This window comes from Primulina tabacum, chromosome 9, assembly GCF_025594145.1.
Source record: "Primulina tabacum isolate GXHZ01 chromosome 9, ASM2559414v2, whole genome shotgun sequence".
Classification (NCBI taxonomy): domain Eukaryota; kingdom Viridiplantae; phylum Streptophyta; class Magnoliopsida; order Lamiales; family Gesneriaceae; genus Primulina; species Primulina tabacum.
The window spans coordinates 2,727,493-2,748,109 of record NC_134558.1 but is presented as its reverse complement, the minus strand read 5'-3'; the positions used below and the strand labels follow the sequence as shown (position 1 = coordinate 2,748,109).

The 20,617-nt window shown below is 36.6% G+C and overlaps 3 protein-coding genes and 1 non-coding gene across 8 annotated transcripts in view; 2 read left to right on the top strand and 2 right to left on the bottom strand.

The window, feature by feature from the left end:
• LOC142556670 (casein kinase 1-like protein 10) overlaps positions 1-20,617 on the bottom strand; it is a 43,620-nt gene that overhangs the window by 3,024 nt on the left and 19,979 nt on the right. The gene's annotated exons all lie outside the window — the stretch shown is intronic.
• Positions 1-20,617, bottom strand: part of LOC142556669 (pentatricopeptide repeat-containing protein At5g46100-like) — a 34,925-nt gene that overhangs the window by 2,123 nt on the left and 12,185 nt on the right. Inside the window, exon 1 of one of the 4 annotated variants that reach the window (XM_075668147.1) lies at positions 5,016-5,484. The exons of the other annotated variants lie outside the window; for them this stretch is intronic. The gene's annotated coding sequence lies outside the window, so the exon portion shown is untranslated. Of the gene's footprint in view, positions 1-5,015; positions 5,485-20,617 lie in introns of those variants that run through there. 4 annotated transcript variants of the gene reach the window in all.
• LOC142556668 (uncharacterized) lies at positions 191-5,009 on the top strand. Of its 2 annotated transcripts, XM_075668146.1 has the most exons (5): positions 191-1,807; positions 1,888-2,018; positions 2,094-2,169; positions 2,241-3,516; positions 3,628-5,009. In XM_075668146.1, exons 1-4 carry the CDS (start codon positions 643-645, stop codon positions 3,491-3,493), a joined length of 2,625 nt encoding a protein of 874 aa, XP_075524261.1. In that variant the 5' UTR covers positions 191-642; the 3' UTR covers positions 3,494-3,516; positions 3,628-5,009. The 2 variants fall into 2 exon arrangements, with proteins under 2 accessions (XP_075524261.1, XP_075524260.1); XM_075668145.1 differs by having other exon boundaries at positions 2,241-5,009.
• On the top strand, positions 18,281-18,386 carry LOC142504649 (small nucleolar RNA R71). Its single transcript, XR_012804275.1, has one exon. It is a non-coding gene; the product is annotated as a small nucleolar RNA R71 (small nucleolar RNA).

Below are 20,617 nucleotides of genomic sequence, written 5' to 3'. Positions count from 1 at the left end.
TATTTTTGAATTGAATTGATTTAAGAAGATAACTTTACCGATTTGCACACTAAATCATAGTTCACTTTGCATAGATGGGAATACCTGGGATATGCAAGTTTTAGAGAAAACGATTCAGACACACAACGTTCCAACTTCCAACATTCATCTAGTAAGGGAGATTAATATCCTCATCTCTGAATCTGCTCCGAAAATAATATTAATAACAAAATAATAATACTTCTAGTATTAATAATATAATAATATTATTATTTTTTAAAATATTAATATATTATTATTATTAATATTGATATTATCACTAATAATAATAGATAATAATAAGGTTTGGTTCGAAAAAATCCTCGAACCCATTCTCGTATTGCCCCTATTAATATTTTTGAAATGAGGATGAAGACGGGAAGAGGATTTGATCATCGCGATTTCGAGTTCGGGGATTCTCCTAACCCGAAAAAGCAGGGATTTAGGCGGGTATAAGGGTAGGGATGGAATTCGATGACGTGAATTGCAAACCCACCTGCTCATGGTTCGCCGGAACGGCCGTGTTGCGACCGGAACGGCCGTTCCGGTTCCAAAGTTCCGGGGTGGGTAGGTTGATGGCTTGTAGCGGCGTCACCAAGTGCAAATCCCAATTTAAGAAAACAGATGACTCGTAGCTTTAGCGTACGAGAGGGAGCTCAGTTACCATCGAAAGGGATTGATTCTTACATGTTTTCATCAAAACGAAAGAGTATAAAAAATTGGTTTGCTCCTGAAAAGGTCAAAGATGTTGGGAAGACTATTTCAAAATGGTTTATATACAATGCAATTTCATTTCATGCAGCAGATAGTGGTCCATACTACCAAGCAATGATTAATACCATCGCAAATGTTGGACCTGGAGTACAAGGTCCTTCGGGACGTCAAATAGGTGGTGTTTTCCTGGAAGAGGAGGTCGAAGATATCACTATATATTTGAATACATTAAAATCCAAATGGCCAAAATATGGATGTACAATAATGTGTGATGGTTGGAGCACACGCAACAAGCATCCTATCATTAATTTTATGATATACTGCAATCGCAACATGATATTTCATAGTTCAGTGGATTGCACAAACAAAAGAAAGACAGCCGATTTTATATTATCTCTTCTGAATAATGTTATTGACGAAATTGGAGAAGAAAATGTTGTACATGTGGTTACAGATAGTGAAAGTGCAAACAAAGCTGCTGGACAGAAATTGATGATTGAAAGACCTCACATGTTTTGGTCACCTTGTGCTGCACACTGCATTGATCTTATGCTTGAAGATATTGGTAAGATGACAAAGGTAAAGAGGTGCATTGATAAAGCAAAGCAAATAACAAGTTTTATATACAATAGTGACAAAATCGTGAACTTAATGAAAATCTACACAAATGATCGTGAATTGTTGAGACCTGGAATCACTCGCTTTGCTACTGAATTTATTTCTTTAGAAAGTCTCGTCCGGTATTATCAAGATTTGAAGAGATTGTGCACTTCAGTTGAGTGGCGTGAGTACAACAATACAAGCAAGAGAAGAAAAGATGTCGAAAAAATTACAGCGATCATTTTGGACACAAAATTTTGGAAGTCGGCTCGTGATATATGCACAGCAATGGAACCTCTCGTCAAAGTTTTGAAGTTGGTTGATCAAGACAATAAGCCAACGCTATCGATTATATATGAAGCAATGGATAGAGCTAAATTATCTATAAAAGAAAGTGTGAAAGACTGGCAATTGTACTGGGATGTGATTGATGAGCGTTGGTATAATCAATTACACCAACACCTACATGATGCAGGTAAAATTAGATTATATTTACAAAAAATAAATCCATTGTTGTGGTTATCGTTATATAATTTTAAATTTGTGTGTTTTTAGCATATTTTCTCAATCCAATGCTCCAATATTCTGGAACATGTGTTTACACCGATGAAGTAAGACGAGGATTGAAGACAGTAATCAAAAAACTAGAGCCCGATTTAAATACACAAGCTGCAATAATTAATGATGTATGATATTTATAAGTTTTGCTTAACATATTTTATATCCAGTATACTATAGTTTTTATCAAACATGTTTCACAGATTAAATTGTTTACTGAACAAATTGGAGAGTTTGGATCTCCACTTGCAAAAATGGCGGTTAAAAAAAGTCTTCCAGGTTTGAATTTCTTTATGTTTTTTCATAGATATTAAAGTTATACAATATATATCATATGTTTCATTTCTCAGCTGAATGGTGGAATGAGTATGGTGAAGAAGCTCCCCACCTAAGAAAACTTGCAATTAAAGTTCTTAGTCAAACATGTTCATCTTCTGGTTGTGAGAGAAATTGGAGCACATGGTCTTTAATACATACTAAGCTTCGCAATCGTTTGGCGATTGAAAAATTGCATAAATTGGTATATGTCCATTACAATATGCGGTTAAGGGTAAGAAATTTGATGCAAAAAAGTGGAGATGATGATTACTATAGTCCTATAGATCTTGATCACATATTCAAAGATGATGATATTTTAAATGAATGGACTAGAGATAATGAACCCTCTGTGTTGCAAGACGATGACTTAGAATGGTTAGATCAAGGTCATGAAATATCAAATGCCCAAGAGAGCAACAAGAACAAAAACAATGAGGGCACCTCAAGAGTATCAAAAGGAAAAGTAAACATATTAAATGAAAGTGATGAAACTGACAATGACGATAAAAGTGACGACAATGATGATAGTGGTGATGGGAACAATCGGGAAAGTGGCAAAAAACATGGAGACGCTGATCAAGCATGTCAAGATGATCAATATGATGCTGGCATGTCATGGGCACGGGGGAAAGAGAATTATTATGCAACACAAGACACTGATCATGGGTATCGTCCTGGGATAGAAGAACGTCGCTTTTTAGCAAGTTTGACAGGGTTCTCGAGTGCTGAAGATGATGAACATTTTAGTGGATCTTCAGATTCATATATGCGTGTGGAAGAGGAAATAAAAAATTTGGGCTTGGGGGGTCACCATCAATTTCAGTTTGGAGATGATTCGAGAAATTACCATTGGAGCTCTCAAGATTTTGGTCGTGGTGCCATTGGATATAATGAACCAGACTTTGGGTATTCTCATGGTTCTAGGAATAATCAATTTGAGAGATTTTCTAATAGTTGCCGAAATAGATATCATAATCCTCAAGCACCAGCAGCCACTAGTATTAGACATGAAGGTCATGGTTCTATATCTTCAAGTGAGGCCAGTAATTCTTTTGGACATCAAGAATTTGGAGACTACCATCGTCGTGACGATACATTATTAAATTCTCCCTCATTGCACCATATACATTCAGTTTCAAATCCACTATTCAATGCATATCCACCAGGACAATTTAACACTGGTTTATATCAGCAACCATATGGTGGAGATCAATTTTCTCAACTGAATCCCGAAGAAGAATACACTAATGATTTTGTTCCTCCACGTCATTCCTCATGGTATTAGTCTCGATGATATAACATTTACAGGTACCTTTCTGTATAAATGTTTGTTTTCATCAACTTATATTTTATTTCTCATTGTTATTTTATTATCATATGATATGAGTAATTTAATAAGCTTAACATTAATTTCACTAGGAACATTGGAAAGCAAAGCAACTCGGTTGATGTGAGATGGTGAATCTTGAGTCTTCTTCCCGCTGCATCCATCAATAAAAGACTAATAAAGAAGAGACCGCAAGTCAACCATTTCTATTGAGAAATTTTCATTATAAAGTGTGAAAAAAACTAAGTTAATTATAAAATTTTTCTATTTTAATTGATGTTAAATAATTTGTAACATCACTTTATATAAGATTTGATGGTTATTATTAGTCCATCACTCTAAATTGATTCAAATTTGTGCGAACTTATATATATCCAATCGAAAATATTTTAATGTTTTAATTAATTAAATACAAATAACTTTTAATAGTATATTTAATTTTTGATATGATTGGAAATATTTTAAATATAATGACGATATAAATTGTGTTCAATAAATTGTTAATAAAATTTTAAAAATATTTAAATTTCTTATTTACATCAAATATTCTATTTAAATGATATTTATTTTAATTTTTTTATTTCTAAATATTTTCCAAAAATTTTAAATTTTTATATATTTATAATATTTTTTTATAATACCCGTTCCGCGACCGTTCCGCGAAATTTCATTGTAACTGGAACGGTAGCATCCGTTACGATCTCCGCGACCGCGACAGCGAACCATGCACCTGCCCGATTGTCATCCCTAAATCTACTCGACATCATACAGAAATTGAATTTTATTTAAAATAAATAAATTTGTTATTTAAGTTTAAGTGGTGTTTATCATAAATTATAATTTTTTATTTTAATAATTGTATAAAAAATCTGCACATTATATTAAAATCTAAAACTTTAAAAATAACATTTTATAATACCTATTTATATCTATAATGATAATATAATAAATATTAATTTTTATATTAATAATTGTATACAAAATCTAGATAAAAATAACATTTTATAATACTTGTATATTATAGATAATATAATCAATCTTTTACAAATTAAAAATACAGATTAGATTAAAAAAAACATAATTTACCCATATAAAAATGCTATCAACCATGTAACTGCTGCAATTCAATCAAAGTTGAATTAAAAAGAACTAGCAAAAAATAGTATTCGGGGGTAAAACTTTTGGAGATGACATCTGGTATTCTTGTTTGTTTCAATTATCTAACTTCAAGCAAAAAAGCAAGTAGAAGCAGCGGGTTGTTCATCATTCCAGCTAACTTTACAGGTGTTTTATTTCTTAATCCGGTTAGCATGATATCTCAATTAGAAGATTTAACCGTGCATATGTGTTTGTGTAATTCAACGGAATATCAATTATCATATAATTGACTAATATTAATCAAGTTATAACATATATTTTCAACTAAAAATACGTATTTAACAACTATCAAAGATAATCTTACACTTATCCACAGCCTTACCTTTAGAATCCTCTCCAAAAGTGATTATTGGATTTTTTTTATACCTGCAACCATTGAAATACAACACTTGATACCCAAACAAGACATAAATAAAATTAAAAAACAAATTGTCCGCTCCTAGCTGCAGATCCAATATACCCACAAAAGGTAAAGGTTAAAAAGAATCGAAAATATGAAACACCCTATATGGAACCCTAGTTCGCGATTATATCAACAGCTAATGGGAGCATTAATATAAGAGAAGTAGGCCGCATTCCGCCCAATTTCAATCAAAAAAATGATGAATCAACAAATAATGATACAGAAGAACACGGGGGTGAGGGGATTAGCGAAAATTGAGGGGTTGGCAACGAAGAGAAGAGCAGGGGAAGGTGAATTAGGAAGGGAAAAGTAAATCGGGGAGACACAGAGAGAATTTAGGGTTTGAGTGGTGCGGATTTTGGGAGGGGGGGAAGTGGATGTAATTTCCGATTATGATAAGGAAAGTACACTTATATTTATATTTAGAATTTAGATTAGACCTTTTAAATTTTAATCAAATACTCTCTTTTGTTAATGGAATAATTTATTTTTCTATATTTTTAACACATTTTCTTAATTTTTAAAACCATACATTTTATATTCTTATGTTTATAGTTTTTTTTTTATTTGTTACAATCAGATCTTCGGTCATGAAAAATAAAAAAATTGGTGTAATTTTGTTAATATAATACAATTACTTTCTATACAAAGTATTATTATATCGTAAAACTTATTTTTGCAAAAAAAGTAATAATGTTCCACATAGGGACCGAACAAATTAGACACACAAGTGTTTAGGAAACTTTTTGTTGGGGCAGTCGGAATTTTTTATTGGGTTTTCTTACATCGACGACTGGATTAAATTTTTTAGAATTGTGTATGTGAACTTAAACAATCTCCCTCATTGAGCTAGTTTATAGGATGAACTCACGCTCAATCCATGATTTTAACATCTTTAAGATGATATATATACAAATATATAAATAATAATAAAAGATGTACACGCGTTCATATGTTATTGTTATTATAAATTTGATTAAATAATACTAAATAATTAATATGAAATTATTTTTAATTTATAAGAATTGTTCGATTTAAAAGAGAAATTTTGTACAAATCTTTTCTATGTAAAATATGGAATGACTTGAGAAAGTTTTTAGTAAAATAAGAAGGATAATTATGGAATTAAATATCTTGGTACACTGTAAAGTAATTATTCGGATGGTCTCACACTTTCAACAAAAGAATACGAACGTCACAAAATGGTCACAGAGAATATTCAAATGGCTGTCCTTTATTCATGTGTGCTCATTTCTGTTTTGTTGGGGAGTAAAGAACACATTTTTGATACAACGGGAGCAAAAAAAGTGCTAAAAACAGAAGATTTGAACCACCAGCAAGCTGACGATTTCTAATTTGAAAGTAGATTGTTCTCTAAGACATGGAATTCGGTCACCCAAACAATTTCTTGGTTCAAATTTCAGCTGAAAGGTAGCGAATTATCTTGATCAACGATAGTATGCCATATGCCTCGAAGATCTAAAAGGAGAAGATGCTTGAGGCTGGGGCGTCGGATTAATGGGTTTCTTTTCTATCTTAGTTTCAGATCGAAGCCAAGACTCGACCACAGATAGCAAATTAGGAAAATAATCCAGCTCTTTAAGACCTGATGCCTTCTCTGATCTCATCAACACGCCATCTTGAACATAAACAAGATCAGTAGCCCAAGTTTCCAGCCCATCAAATATGTGGGTTGCGTAAACAATTGTTGCTCCTCTCTGAAAATATGACAAATGGTTAATGAATCCTGATATTGCATATATTTTCTTTAGAAATCAAGAAATTGCAAACAAAACAAATATGACAATCATCACGTATATTAGCGATAGGATAGCTGTGTTTACTCAGACTGACTTGAAGTTTAAGTGTTTCTGTTGAGATAGTCAAATTTCAATGAGTTGGGATTTGACGATTATTGTTTGATATATATCAAACTGGATGCTTATAAAAGAGTTTATTTGCTGATTCCATAAAATAGAAGAAATGGAAGTTAGCATGATTGCTAAATAAAGAAGAAAAATGGAACTGCCTGTTTTGTGAAGAAGTTCACTAAAACTTGCAGCTGTCCAATATGGTAAATGAAAATTTTGATCTTTGAAATTTTCGATTTTCATTATATGAACAAGACTTGTATCATTGATACATCGGCACTCTCAGATTGTCGATCGGGGTTATAATGTGTTGTAATCATTTATTTAATGAATTTTTAATTTACTAATTAAATGTTGGTGCTAGTAGTGATGACTACTAACATGTACAAATTTTCATAAATGTTCTAGAAGAGTCTAGAATTAAATTAACCAACGATTTAGTTTATAATTAAATAATGATTATTTAGTTTAATGAACACACACACTATATATATATATATATATATTATATGAGAGTTTTAATATAATGATATATGTAGAGTCCTTATAGGAGAGAGACTCCTAATTAGATTAGGAGTCTCATTCTATGTATATATCATGAGGGGTGCTAATATAATAACCACAATTTAGCACACAAAGCTTGCAAAATTCTCCCATCCTCTTCCATAAAGTCTCAATGCATAAATCGCTTACGATTTCTAGTGCAATCCAAGCGGGGAGGATAACTTCTGATCGTTGACCTAATTAGATGATCGAGTTTGAAGAGCCGTTCATAGAGATATACAAAAAGAGCTATATCCGCTTAAAATCCGAAATAGCTTGGAGTTCAGAGTTATATATACGAAGATATAATTCTTAGAATAGCCTATGAATGTTTTTGAACACATGATGCCCAAGAACGAAAATTTTAAACTCCCACTGCGACTTAGGTACGAGAACACGATGTACCAACACAACCATGGTTTACACTAGGAGAATATTGAACGCATATGATGGCAGATTCTAATAATGTTCACGATGAACAAAATTGGGATGAACCTACATTCCAATTACAACACATTTTCCAATTATAACACAACGTGTTCATAGAGAAAAGAAGGTAGCCTGGTAGAGATGGCACGACATGCATAAGAAATTAGATGGACCAAGCATAATCGAGGGAGAAACAACGTGAGAGGTAAAAGATCTAAAACGAAATATTGTACTATGTTTTTACTTGATAGAATTTGAAGTTATTAATTTAATTTAAATTTTTTTTAAAAAAATTTGTATATTTCTTAATGATTGTTCTCCATTGCATTCAGATGAATGTGAGAAGATCGAGTCAGAAAGGCAAAAACATATGTTGGTAAAGCTGGTGTCACATTTTAAGATAAGTATGAATTAAACTTCATTTTATCGCTAGACTAAGTGTTGTATTGTTTTTTTAGTGTTTTGATTTTTTTTTTTATGAAGTGTTGTATTCTTTAAGATTTGTTTGGATATGAAGTGTTTTGCTTTCATTTGATTATGGTTGTGATTTTCATTATTAGCAAAATTGTCCATATATTTCGTATATAATTTTTAGATTATTTTAAAAAAATTATAGGTTTTTTAAATAAAGTAATAATAATTGAATATTTTAAAAAATGTTTTTTTCAAAATAAATAGCTAATATATTATATATACTAATTTGAATATAAAGTTGGAGTCGTAGACTAAACAACGTAACATTTAAATTCAGTTGCAATCACCGATAAAGGAAACTGATATAGATAATAATACAAGTAATATCTAATCAAATTTCGCCTTCATTACATGAAATTGAAAAGCAAGCATTAAAGTAAGATAAACAACACACAATAATTTATTTTTTAGTTTGAAATAGTTTGTCCATGATGATGGTAACAATGCACCTCGATGCCACACGAAGGTCTTATATTAACTCTGTGACCATGACCTAACATCTTCTCATCATCTCTCTATGCATGTGTTTGAGCTGCAGATTTACTGGTACCAGCCATGTTCCCGCCAACCTCATATCCTGGTGTCTGTGAATATTTTTGAAATGATATGGGTGACGTATTTAATGTAGGGCGACTTTAATTAATAAACGGTGGAAAGTCACTTTGTAAAAATTGTGTAAAACACTGGCAAATAGGGTGTGGTAATCATAATCATATGATGGAAAGCTTGTAACCACGGGTGTAGTAGTGTATGTAGTATTTGAAGATGAAGGTCTGAATTCTCCTCATTTTTTGTCCATGTCGGCGGAGGTTGCATATGAACAAGGCTTATCTGTGACATAGATGCATAACATCTTTGTTGATACAGTTGTTCCTGTATTGTGTAATGGTTATGATATGATATATATTGTCATCTATATGTGATCGAGCAATACTTGCACTGTGGAATCCTCAATAAAAATATGGTTTTGAATGCTCGAAAATTAATCGCAAGTGCACTATGTCAAGTAATAGTATAATGTACGAGAGTATGAGTATCGTTCCACTGAAGACTGTATTTTACAATTATTATTTTCAGTTATCAAATCTTTAGCAACGAAATTTGATTGATTGTTTATTACTACTATGCTCAAATAAACATGCAAATAAAAAGATTCATGAATTAAATAATGAGATATAATATCTAGAATGTTTGATTAAAATTCAATGAAAAATGAATTTGTTGGGAATTTCAGTTCACCTACCCCTTGTTAATTTATTAATTCGTTCAATATTGATTGTATGCTTCCGACAGGATTTTCTATTCAATTAAACACGCCCTCTCGAACTATGCCAAACTAATTCTACTCAATGAAGTAATTAAATGTCTTTAATTATTTATCAAGAGTGAATCACATATCGGTCTATGAAATCCCCTAGTTTTCGCCCTACTGGACTATGACTATCGGCGCGTATCCAATTTCATATGTCTATGTAAATTGTAGATCCACAAACTATGCTACTCAAATTCATATCACAAGCTATTCTCTCGAACTCACTCGCAATATAAAACGTTGTTAAAGTTAGCTATGCTCTAACAACACAATGAAAAACAGTAACACAATCAAGAATAAACCAACAATTGAAGCATGAATTAACTAAATCAGAGTTCGGGGTAGGATTGCCTTAAATCCCAACAAATATTGTAGTTTAGCTACTCGAATTCATAATAAACATAAACACACCAATGTTTAAAAGATAAAAACTAAATTGGAAATACTAGATTTGACGAAAAACGCAAAGACGATGCCGGGAAATCTTTGAATCTTCAATCCAAGCGCGAAATCCTCTCCAAGGCTTGTGGTGGCTGCTGAATAATCTCTGAATTTCGTGCCTCTTCTCCTTCCATATCCTTCCCACTTCAGAAATAAGGGAAGAAATCGGCCAAGAATCTTTCCAAAATTACAAGCGCGCCCCGGCGGACATAAGTTTCCACCCGGGCGGATGACCTTCACAGATCTTGTTCCAAAATTTTGATTGACGCGCCCGGGCGGACATAAGTTTCCGCCCGGCGGATGACTTTCGCAAATATTCTTCTTTCTCACACCTTGCAGGCGCCCGGGCGGATGTAAGTTTCCGCCCGGGCGGGTGGCCTTCGAAATTCTCCCATTGTTTTTGGTTCAGTCACGAATTACCTGTATTTTCAACCAAGAGCTTTATGAGCAACAAGAAAACATAAATTATGCTAAAATAACACAAAATGCATGCAATGTAAACGATAAATGCAACACAATGAACTATCACATAATAAGATAAACACGTAAAATCCACATATATCAACCCCCCAATACTAACATTTTGCTCGCCCTCGAGCAAAACAGGTGACAAGACAAAATGGAACATGACACAAAGTAGCTCGACAGTGACTTCATAGTCATCAAGTAGCCTCAGCGAAACTCAACATATTCCTTTGTCGATCAATGTAAAAGCATAACTCTTCGCACTTTCCTTAGTCTAGACATTGTTTCAAATAAAACCTGAACGTGTATGTGTGTGTCGTTAGTCCTAGCATCATAAATGACAGAGGGATCCATTCTCAACCATTATCAGAGATTTAAATCGGCCTGTTAGTTTAAATCTTACTCTCCTCTATTCCTCTGCACTCAGTAATCACCAACAGCTTCTCTTTTTTTTTTCTTTTTCTTTTTTTTTGATTGAATTGGAATACAGTAATAAAAGGACTGCATTAGAACCTTTCATTTCAGATTCAAATCCATGTGTTTTACAATTTTAGCCACGAATAGGATTTCATTCCTTTATTCGGCTCCCCAACACCTTACATCTCCAACTTTAGCCAGGAATAGGATTTCATTCCTTTATTCGGCTCCCCCACACCTTACATCTCCATTGTTTTTTTTTTTTTTAACGCTGCTGATAAATATCTCGATTCAAGATAATATAGTCAAGCTCAATTCACACCTTCAAACCGCTTCGTTCCCCACGTTGGTTTTAAATTTTCACCATCTTATCATGCATGATTCTAGTTCTAACATTCGTGCAAATAGAATTCAATGTTTTAAATAAAACTTTATGTCTTCACCATAGTATGTGCAAAAGAAGTGCGAGTACACGACCGACAGGACATGTCTCATCTCCTCTTAATCATCCTTGGCTAACAAGTGCTACTTCGAACACTCTCGGCTGACACACACACCAATGCAAAACGATTAAAACTAAATGCCAACAGATAAAACCAACAAAGAAAAAAAATGAACACACAAAACAACACCCATCCACCCCCCAATACTAAAGTCGAGCAGTGTCCCCAATGCAACAGACGATAGAAAAAGAGACAGATAGTGCATAACAAAATGGATGCAATATAGCCTAAGCATGCAACCGAAACAGAAATAACGAAAATGATTTAAACGAAATGCAAGAAATAAAAAGAAGGACAGAAGTGACTCCCCTCTCCATGATCATCCTGCTCGTGCTCCTCTGGAGGAATGACGCCAGCTTCGGCTCTAGTTCATCGGCATAGGGAAACTGAAACGGTGGCGGGAAAGCTGGCATAGGCGGTGGCATAATGGCCGGGTCAATACCACTGTGGCTCAAGGACAGACGCAGCATGGCATCAGTGGCGGTCTGATATGTCTGACTCACAGCCTGCCACTGTAATTGATGGTCAGCGAATGCAGCAAGTTCGTCCATCCGGTCCTGAAGTAGGCGACGTCGAGGTCGCGGGGCCAATGGTAGGGGCTACTGTGGCAGTGGATCGAACGTCAAGACGTCCCATATAGGGCCAAACTGAGGAAAGGCCTTCCGTCCGTACCGCAGTCTTCTATAGCCAGCTGGCGTCATCCAGGTCCTTGGTCGGTGGCAACCACTCATCGTCATCCTGAAAAACAACCCCGGCGCACGCACACAGCTCGGTGATAATGTGGGGAAATAATAATGCCACATTCAGGTTGTGGATACTCAGCTGGATCTGTGAATTAATAATTTTCCCCACATTGACCGGCATATGGGTTATCAGTGCGTAAAGCAACAGCCCCCTCTCCTTCTGTACTTCGCTGGTGTGCTCGACTGGCATCAATCGTGTGGCCAAAAATGCATATCACATCGCAGCCGGGACTAACAAATATTTATCGACAAAACAGGTGTACGATCCAGGTGTCTTCCACGTAGACCCCGGATAGCAGATTCTGCGCATCATCAAATCTAAGTTGGGGTTTGCAGCCCATGCCGTATATACCGAATCATCCACAACCGGTGTCTGCAAGCACCCTATTAATCTCCATTGAACTAAAATCCACAAAATTTCCTCTCACAATTGCTTTCTGATCGCTCCTCTCAGCCGCATTGGCGTAAAACTCCCGCACTACTGGCGCCACCGCGGCTTGCAGTTGGCTACAAAATTTTCCCCATCTTCTATTCTCAATTTTATTTATAATAAAAATGTTTTGCACAAGCTGGAAACCACATTCCCGAATCGGGGCTCGATGTATCTTTGCATGTTCATATCGTTCCTTGGCAGCAGTATTCATAAATAACTGGGAATTATGAGATGACGAGAAAGAAGCATTGTGACTTACCCGAGCTTTCTTAAGCGGCATAGTTGATGATTTGTGAAGAACAAGAAGCCCGGAGTAGGAGGTGTGTTGCCGGAAGTCAGTGGTGGTCGGAAGCTTCAGCGGCGGCCGGAGAGTTGCAGCGGTGGCTGGAGAGTTAACGTGGTGGCCGGAAAATTGATGCCCTTGGTGCTTGGTGAAGGTGGTGACACTTAATTGTACCTGAAATTGGCACAAAACAAGTTATTTGAGCGAGATTGAGAGAGGAGGAGGTGAAAATCGAAGGGGGGCGGCTAGGTTTCGAATGGAGGAAGAGGAAAAGAGTCTGCAGATTTTAACAAAATTCGCGTCCTGCCCGGGAAGACATAAGTTTCCGCTCGGGCTGATGTGTTGCGGCTTTCAGAAGAAAATCTTTTTTTTAAAAAAAAAAATTTGACACGCCCGGGCGGAAGCTTCACGGCTTTTCATTAATTTTTTGTAAAAGGATCGCGCCTGGGCGGAAGCTTCACGGCTTTACATTTTTTTAAATAGATAAATAAACACATAAACTAAAATAATAAAATCGAATTAAGTAGGGAAAATAGGTAGTTGTCGATTTATAGTCGAGAGCTTGACTGTCGATCAGTTTCAGTTCAGCTTGTCCTGGAACCGGGTGATTCCAAGTTGTGGCGCAATTGTGCCACCCATGTAGTGCTTCAGTCGCTGGGCATTGACCGTAAACGTCCTATCCTTTCCATCCTGCAGTTCTACAGCTCCCGATGGGTATACTTTGGAAATCACGAATGGACCAGACCATCGCGACTTCAATTTTTCGGGAAACAGTTGCAACCGGGAGTTGTAGAGCAGGACATTTTCACCTTCTTTGAATTCTCTTTCGATGATCCGCCTATCATGAGCCTTCTTTGTCTTTTCTTTGTATGATAGTGCGAGGTCATACGCCAAATTCCGGAATTCCTCCAACTGATCCAGCTTGAAGCAGACGTCGTTCACCTGCATCAGTAAAGTTAAAGTTTAGTGGTTCCGTTGCCCAATATGCCCGATGCTCTAACTCTACAGGTAGATGACATGCTTTGCCAAACAATAACCTATATGGTGTAGTGCCTATAGGTGTTTTGGAGGCAGTCCTATATGCCCAAAGAGCATCATCTAACATTATAGACCAATCTTTTCGACTGACACCTACCACTTTTTCTAAAATCCGCATGATCTCTCGGTTCGACACTTCCACTTGACCACTCGTCTGGGGGTGATAGGGGATAGAGATCTTATGTGTGACACTGTATTTGCTCAAAAGTTTTTCAAAGAGTTTGTTGCAAAAATGGGTGCCACCATCACTAATGATTGCTCGTGGTGTCCAAAACATGTTAAAAATATTTTTCTTTAGAAATTTCAGGACCACTTGAGCACCGTTAGTGGCATATGCTTCTGCATTTACCCACTTAGACACATAGTCGACCGCCACCAAAATATACTTTTTCGTGAACGAGCTGGGAAACGGTCCCATGAAGTCTATCCCCCACACATCAAAAACCTCACACTCAAGAATATTATTTAATGGCATTTCATGACGGTTAGAGATGTTACCTGTCCGCTGGCATTTATCACAGGCAAGCACATAAGAACGAGCATCTTTAAATAGGGTTGGCCAATAAAAGCCACATTCAAGTACCTTAGATGTCGTCCTTGTTGGTCCAAAATGACCACCTACCTCACGGTCATGGCAATGGCTGAGAATTTGACCAAACTCTTTCTCTGCAACACATCTTCTTATCATGGAATCTGTACAAATCTTAAACAAAAATGGTTCCTTACAAAAATAATGCTTCACGTCGGAAAAGAATTTCTTTCGTTGGTGAAACGATAGATTGAGTGGTGGTGTGCCTGTGACAAGAAAGTTAGCGAAGTTTGCATACCAAGGACAGTGTTTCACCTCAAATAGCTGCTAATCAGGAAACCAGTCATTAATGGCATGATCTACACATTCAGTACTAATCAGCTCCAATCTAGACAAGTGATCCGCTACCACATTCTCGACACCCTTCTTATCCCTTATTTCTAGATCAAATTCTTGTAACAATAAAATTCACCTAAGTAGTCGTGGCTTTGCATCTTTCTTAGCAAACAAACATTTCAGTGCAGAGTGGTCTGTGTAAATAATGACTTTGGACAAAACAAGATATGAATGAAATTTGTCAAGCGCAAATATTACTGTAAGTAATTCCTTTTCAGTTGTTGCATAATTCAATTGAGCCTCATCTAGGGTCTTACTTGCGTAGTAAATTGTATGAAATACCTTGTTTTGCCGCTGGCCAAGCACAGCCCCCACCGCAGTATCACTGGCATCGCACATGACCTCGAAGGGTAGATCTCAATCTGGTGCCACCAAGATAGGAGCCGTCACCAAGCGCTCCTTCAAATCCTCGTATGCCTGTAAACAGTCAGAATTAAAATCAAAAGGCGCATCTTCCATAAGTAAGGAAGATAGAGGTTTTGCAATTTTAGAAAAATCTTTGATAAAACGCCTGATAAAAACCGGCGTGGCCCAAAAAACTTCTAACTCCCTTTATGGATGTCGGAGGTGGTAAGTTCTTGATAACTTCCACTTTTTCCTTATCCACCTCTATTCCATGCGGTGATATCTTGTGCCCCAACACTATGCCTTCTTGTACCATAAAATGACACTTTTCCCAATTCAGTACCAAATTCGTCTCCTCACATCTCATCAACAATACCTTCAGATTCTGTAAACAGTCATCAAACGTTGCACCAAATATAGAAAAGTCATCCATAAATATTTCAAGAAATGTTTCAATCATATCATTGAATGTAGCAGTCATGGAGCGCAGAAATGTAGCAGGGGCATTACAAAGACCAAAAGGCATACGGCAAAAAGTAAAAGTTCCATAAGGACAAGTGAAAGTGGTCTTCTCTTGGTCCTCAGGTGCAATAGTGATTTGATTATACCCTGAATACCCATCTAGAAAACAGTAAAACTCATGCCCCGCTAGTCTCTCTAATATCTTATCAATAAATGGCAGTGGAAAGTGATCTTTACGGGTAGCATTATTTAATTTCCTATAATCAATGCACACAAGCCATCCCGTAACTGTCCTAGTGGGTATTAATTCATTTTGTTCATTTGTGATAACAATAATCCCACCCTTTTTTGGCACACATTGAACATGACTTACTCATGCACAATCAGATATGGGATAGATAATACCTGCATCAAGGAGTTTGATAGTTTCTGCTTTTACTCCCTCTTGCATCTTTGGATTCAATCTTCTCTGAGGTTGCACAAGAGGTGAGTACTTGTCTTCCATAAATATCTTGTGCATGCAGACAGATGGATTGATCCATTTGATATTCGCCACCTTCCATGCAAATGCGCTCTTGTGCGCTTTCAAGACTTTCAGCAGTTTGTTCTCCATCACATCTGTCAAATAAGAAGAAATAAAAACAGGAAGTTTATTATTCTCACCCAGATAGACGTATTTCAGATGTGGAGGTAATGGCTTGAGCTCCAGAGTTGGTGGCTCCTCTAGGCTTGACTTCTGAGGGATCAAGTCACTTCGATCCCCCAAGTCCTCTAATCTCATCCTTATTGGCCTCTTCCATTGCTGGTTGGCATTGAGGTATGCCACTATCTCGGCTTTCTCTGCATCCAATTCGTCTTCTCGTGATTCAGTAGTGAGAGTGGCTTCCAAAGGGTCCCTAAGAGCAGCCTGCACATAGTTAAACACAAGAGAATCAAAAGCATCAACTCTATAACAACTATCAGAATGCAGTGTGTGCTTAAGTACATTAAAAACGTCAAAAGTAATCTCCTCTTCTCCCACTCTCAATCTCAAGTTCCCCTCCTGCACATCAATTAGAACCTTGCCAGTTGCAAAGAACGGTCTCCCCAAAATCAAAGGAATTCCATATCCTCCTCCATGTCGAGCACCACGAAATCTGCAGGAAAAATAAATTTGTCCACTTTCACTAGCACATCCTCAATAACTCCCCGTGGATACTTGACAGATCTGTCTGCTAGCTGTAAAGACATCTTCGTTGGCTTAGGTTCTCCCAATCCAAGTTTCCTAAACACAGACAAAGGCATAAGATTAATACTCGCACCAAGATCACACAAAGCTTTATGAAAAACAACATCACCAATCACGCAAGGAATAGAAAAACTCTCTGGGTCTTTAAGTTTCGGTGGGATTTTGTTTTGCACCAAAGCGGAGCAATTTTCAGTTAGATTTACCGTCATGTGATCCTCCAATTTTCTCTTGTTTGCTAAGATATCCTTAAAAAATTTAGCATAATTAGGCATTTGCATCAGAGCATCGGCAAAATGAATATTGATATGCAATTTTTTAAACACCTCAAGGAACTTACCGAATTACGCATCAAGTTTTGCTTTTTTCAATGCTGCAGGGAAATGAGGAGGTATGACAATTTTTGATTATGCAGTGTGTGCTGGTGTAGAGTTAGAAGATTTACCTTTGGATGTCTCAGTCTGTTCATCCGGGATCTGACTTTTTTCTGTCCCTCTAGATTCTAAAATTTTTCCAATCTTCAACTCGATGGCCTTCACTTGCTCTTTTGGATTGGTCTCTGTGTTACTTGGCAAGGTGCCTGGCTCTCTACTTGCTATCATCTTAGCTAACTGTCCAATCTGATTCTCTAGCCCCTTTATCGACGCATCTTGATTTTGGAGTCTAGTTTCGGTAGATGAGATGAACTTAGACATCATCTGCTCCAAATTGGACTTTTCTTCTCTCGGAGGGTCAGATCTGTACATTGGTTGTTTCCCATATGGTTGTCCTCCATGTAGTCGATTCTGACTATTTTGGCCACCCCATGAGAAGTTGGGATGTTGCCTCCATCCAGGATTATATGTGTTCGAATACGGGTCATTCCTTGGACGGTTTTGGACTCCTACTTGATTCACTGGTGCCCCTTCTTGCACATAAAAAAGATCACTGTCTTGACAGTCCTTAATATAGTGTTTTGCTCCGCATTTTTCACAAAATATCTCTTGCAGACGCATAGCCGTGCCACCCATATTCAAACCATCCAATTTCTTGTTCAAGACATCAAGTTGTGCAGTAATAGCGAAAAGGTCAGTTACCTGGCGAACTCCTGCACTTCTTCGCTGGTTGTTCCTTTCAGATTGAGGATGATAGCTGCTAGCAGCCATCTCCTCCAATAACTCATATCCTTCCTCAGCAGTTTTTCTCAAGAGGTTTCCACAAGCAGCAACATCTATCATAGTACGATTAGGAGTAAGCAAGCCATAGTAAAATGTTTGAACAACTAACCCAAGTGGCAGTTCGTGATGATGGCATCTTCGTAATAGAACTTTGAAACGCTCCCATGCTTCATATAAAGACTCCTTCTCGAATTGAGCAAATGTAGTGATGTCTGCCCGCAGCTTCATGGTCTTAGACGGAGGAAACTATTTAATGAGAAACGCTTTCTCCATGTCCTCCCATGTGGTAATCGAACCTACAGGCAAACAATTCAACTATGCTTTTGCTTTGTCACGTAAGGAGAAAGTAAATAAACGCAACCTAACAGCATCATCAGAAACTCCATTAAATTCAAAAGTGCCGCAAATTTCAAGAAAATCTGCGATGTGCGTGTTTGGGTCATCTACTGCAGATCCTCCAAACTGGACTGTATTTTGAATCATCTGAATTATGGCTAGCTTGATTTCAAAGTGGTTTGCCCGCACAATAGGCCTCACAATGCTGGGGCGTGCACCATCTAAAGAAGGCTGTGCATACTCTAACATCGGTATGCGGCGTGGCATCTCAACATGTCCGCCTTCATGGTGTTCCTCCTCGTGCTCGTGCTTGTGCTCGTGCTCGTGCTCGTGCTCATGCCTCTCCATCAGTTCCTTCAGTCTCTGCTGCTGTCTTCTTCTGCGAAAAGTTCTTTCAATTTCCGGATCAAACTGCTCAAGCTCCACGTCAAGTGACTTTGGCATGCACTGGAAAAAAATATCTGGAATAGAATATGGAATGTTAGCTCAAGAAAAATAAAACAATGCTAAAGAAAATAACTAAGAATAAAATTGTGAATTTACAGTACTCGGCAACGGCGCCACAAACTTGATCGATTAATAATTGCATTGTGGAATCCTCAATAAAATATGGTTTTGAATGCTCGAAAATTAATCGCAAGTGCACGATGTCAAGTAATAGTATAATATACGAGAGTACGAGTATCGTTCCACTGAATACTGTATTTTACAATTATTATTTTCAGTTATCAAATCTTTAGCAACGAAATTTGATTGATTGTTTATTACTACTATGCTCAAATAAACATGCAAATAAAAAGATTCAGGAATTAAATAATGAGATATAATATCTAGAATGATTGATTAAAATTCAATGAAAAATGGATTTGTTGGGAATTTCAGTTCACCTACCCCTTGTTAATTTATTAATTCGTTCAATATTGATTGTATGCTTCCGACATGATTTCTTATTCAATTGAACACGCCCTCTCGAGCTATGCCAAACTAATTCTACTCAATGAAGTAATTAAATGTCTTTAATTGAAAGGATCGGTTGGAAGGATGAAAAGTGTTTAGAAGGGGGGGTTGAATAAACACTTCACGAATTTTAAATTCTCTTCTAGATTTGGATTCAGTTTGGTTACAAACTGACTCTAGGTATCACGTCAGTCAATGACAATCAGTTAAACTGAAGAAAAACAGTTGCGGAATATGAACTCACTGAAAGATAGAATATCTAACTGAAATATAATAACTGAAGTAAAAGAACACAATTGTTTCTGGATGTTCGGAGACTTGAATAACTCCTACGTCACCCCTTCTATCACGAAGATAGGATATCCACTAAAAGACTTTGATCAAATACAAGACTTGTACTGACCCACTTCAGTTTGGACTTATCAATGCCAAAACTGAAACTCTTAGCTACAAACGTTTTTACAATCCTTGACTGAACTTAGCACGACTTAAAGAGTTTGCAGATATTACAAAGTGCTATTAAGCTCAAATGTATAGCCTGAATGCTACTGATATATCAAGTGAGTGAGAGCTTTCGATATTTGAATGCAATAAAAGAATTTTGCAGCGTAACAGCAAGCTTGGAAATTCGTTGTAGGTTCGTTGGTTTCTCAGCTGCTCTCTTCAACTATTTATAAGCTTCCATTTCAACGGTAACATTAACTGCTGTTTGAATATTATATCCGTTGATATGCCACGTCGTTATTCTTCTGACAACAGTACTCAGTGACCTCTGAAATGTGGCGTTCCACTAATAGTTGCAGACTGTAGTGGTACTATTTGTCGGTTGTTAATGACGCGTTCAGCTGAATTCATCATCTGCTGGGCAAAAAAATGGTGAGGAGAATAACTGAGTTGTGTTTCAGTTGCGTAGATCAGTTTACTATATTCAATTGCTGAGTTCAGTTTACTAGATTCAGTTGGTTCGCATAATCAGTTGGCAATTTGTCAAACGCCATAATTTTGTTTCCAACAATTTTCCCCCTTTAAGGTGTTTGACAAAACTAAGCACAAAATAACTGAACAACTGAACTCATCATAGATAACATAAAAGTTTAGAATTGAGTAACAGACAATGACTCAAAGACTGCTCTTCTTTTGATGATCTAGCAGCTCTTTAATC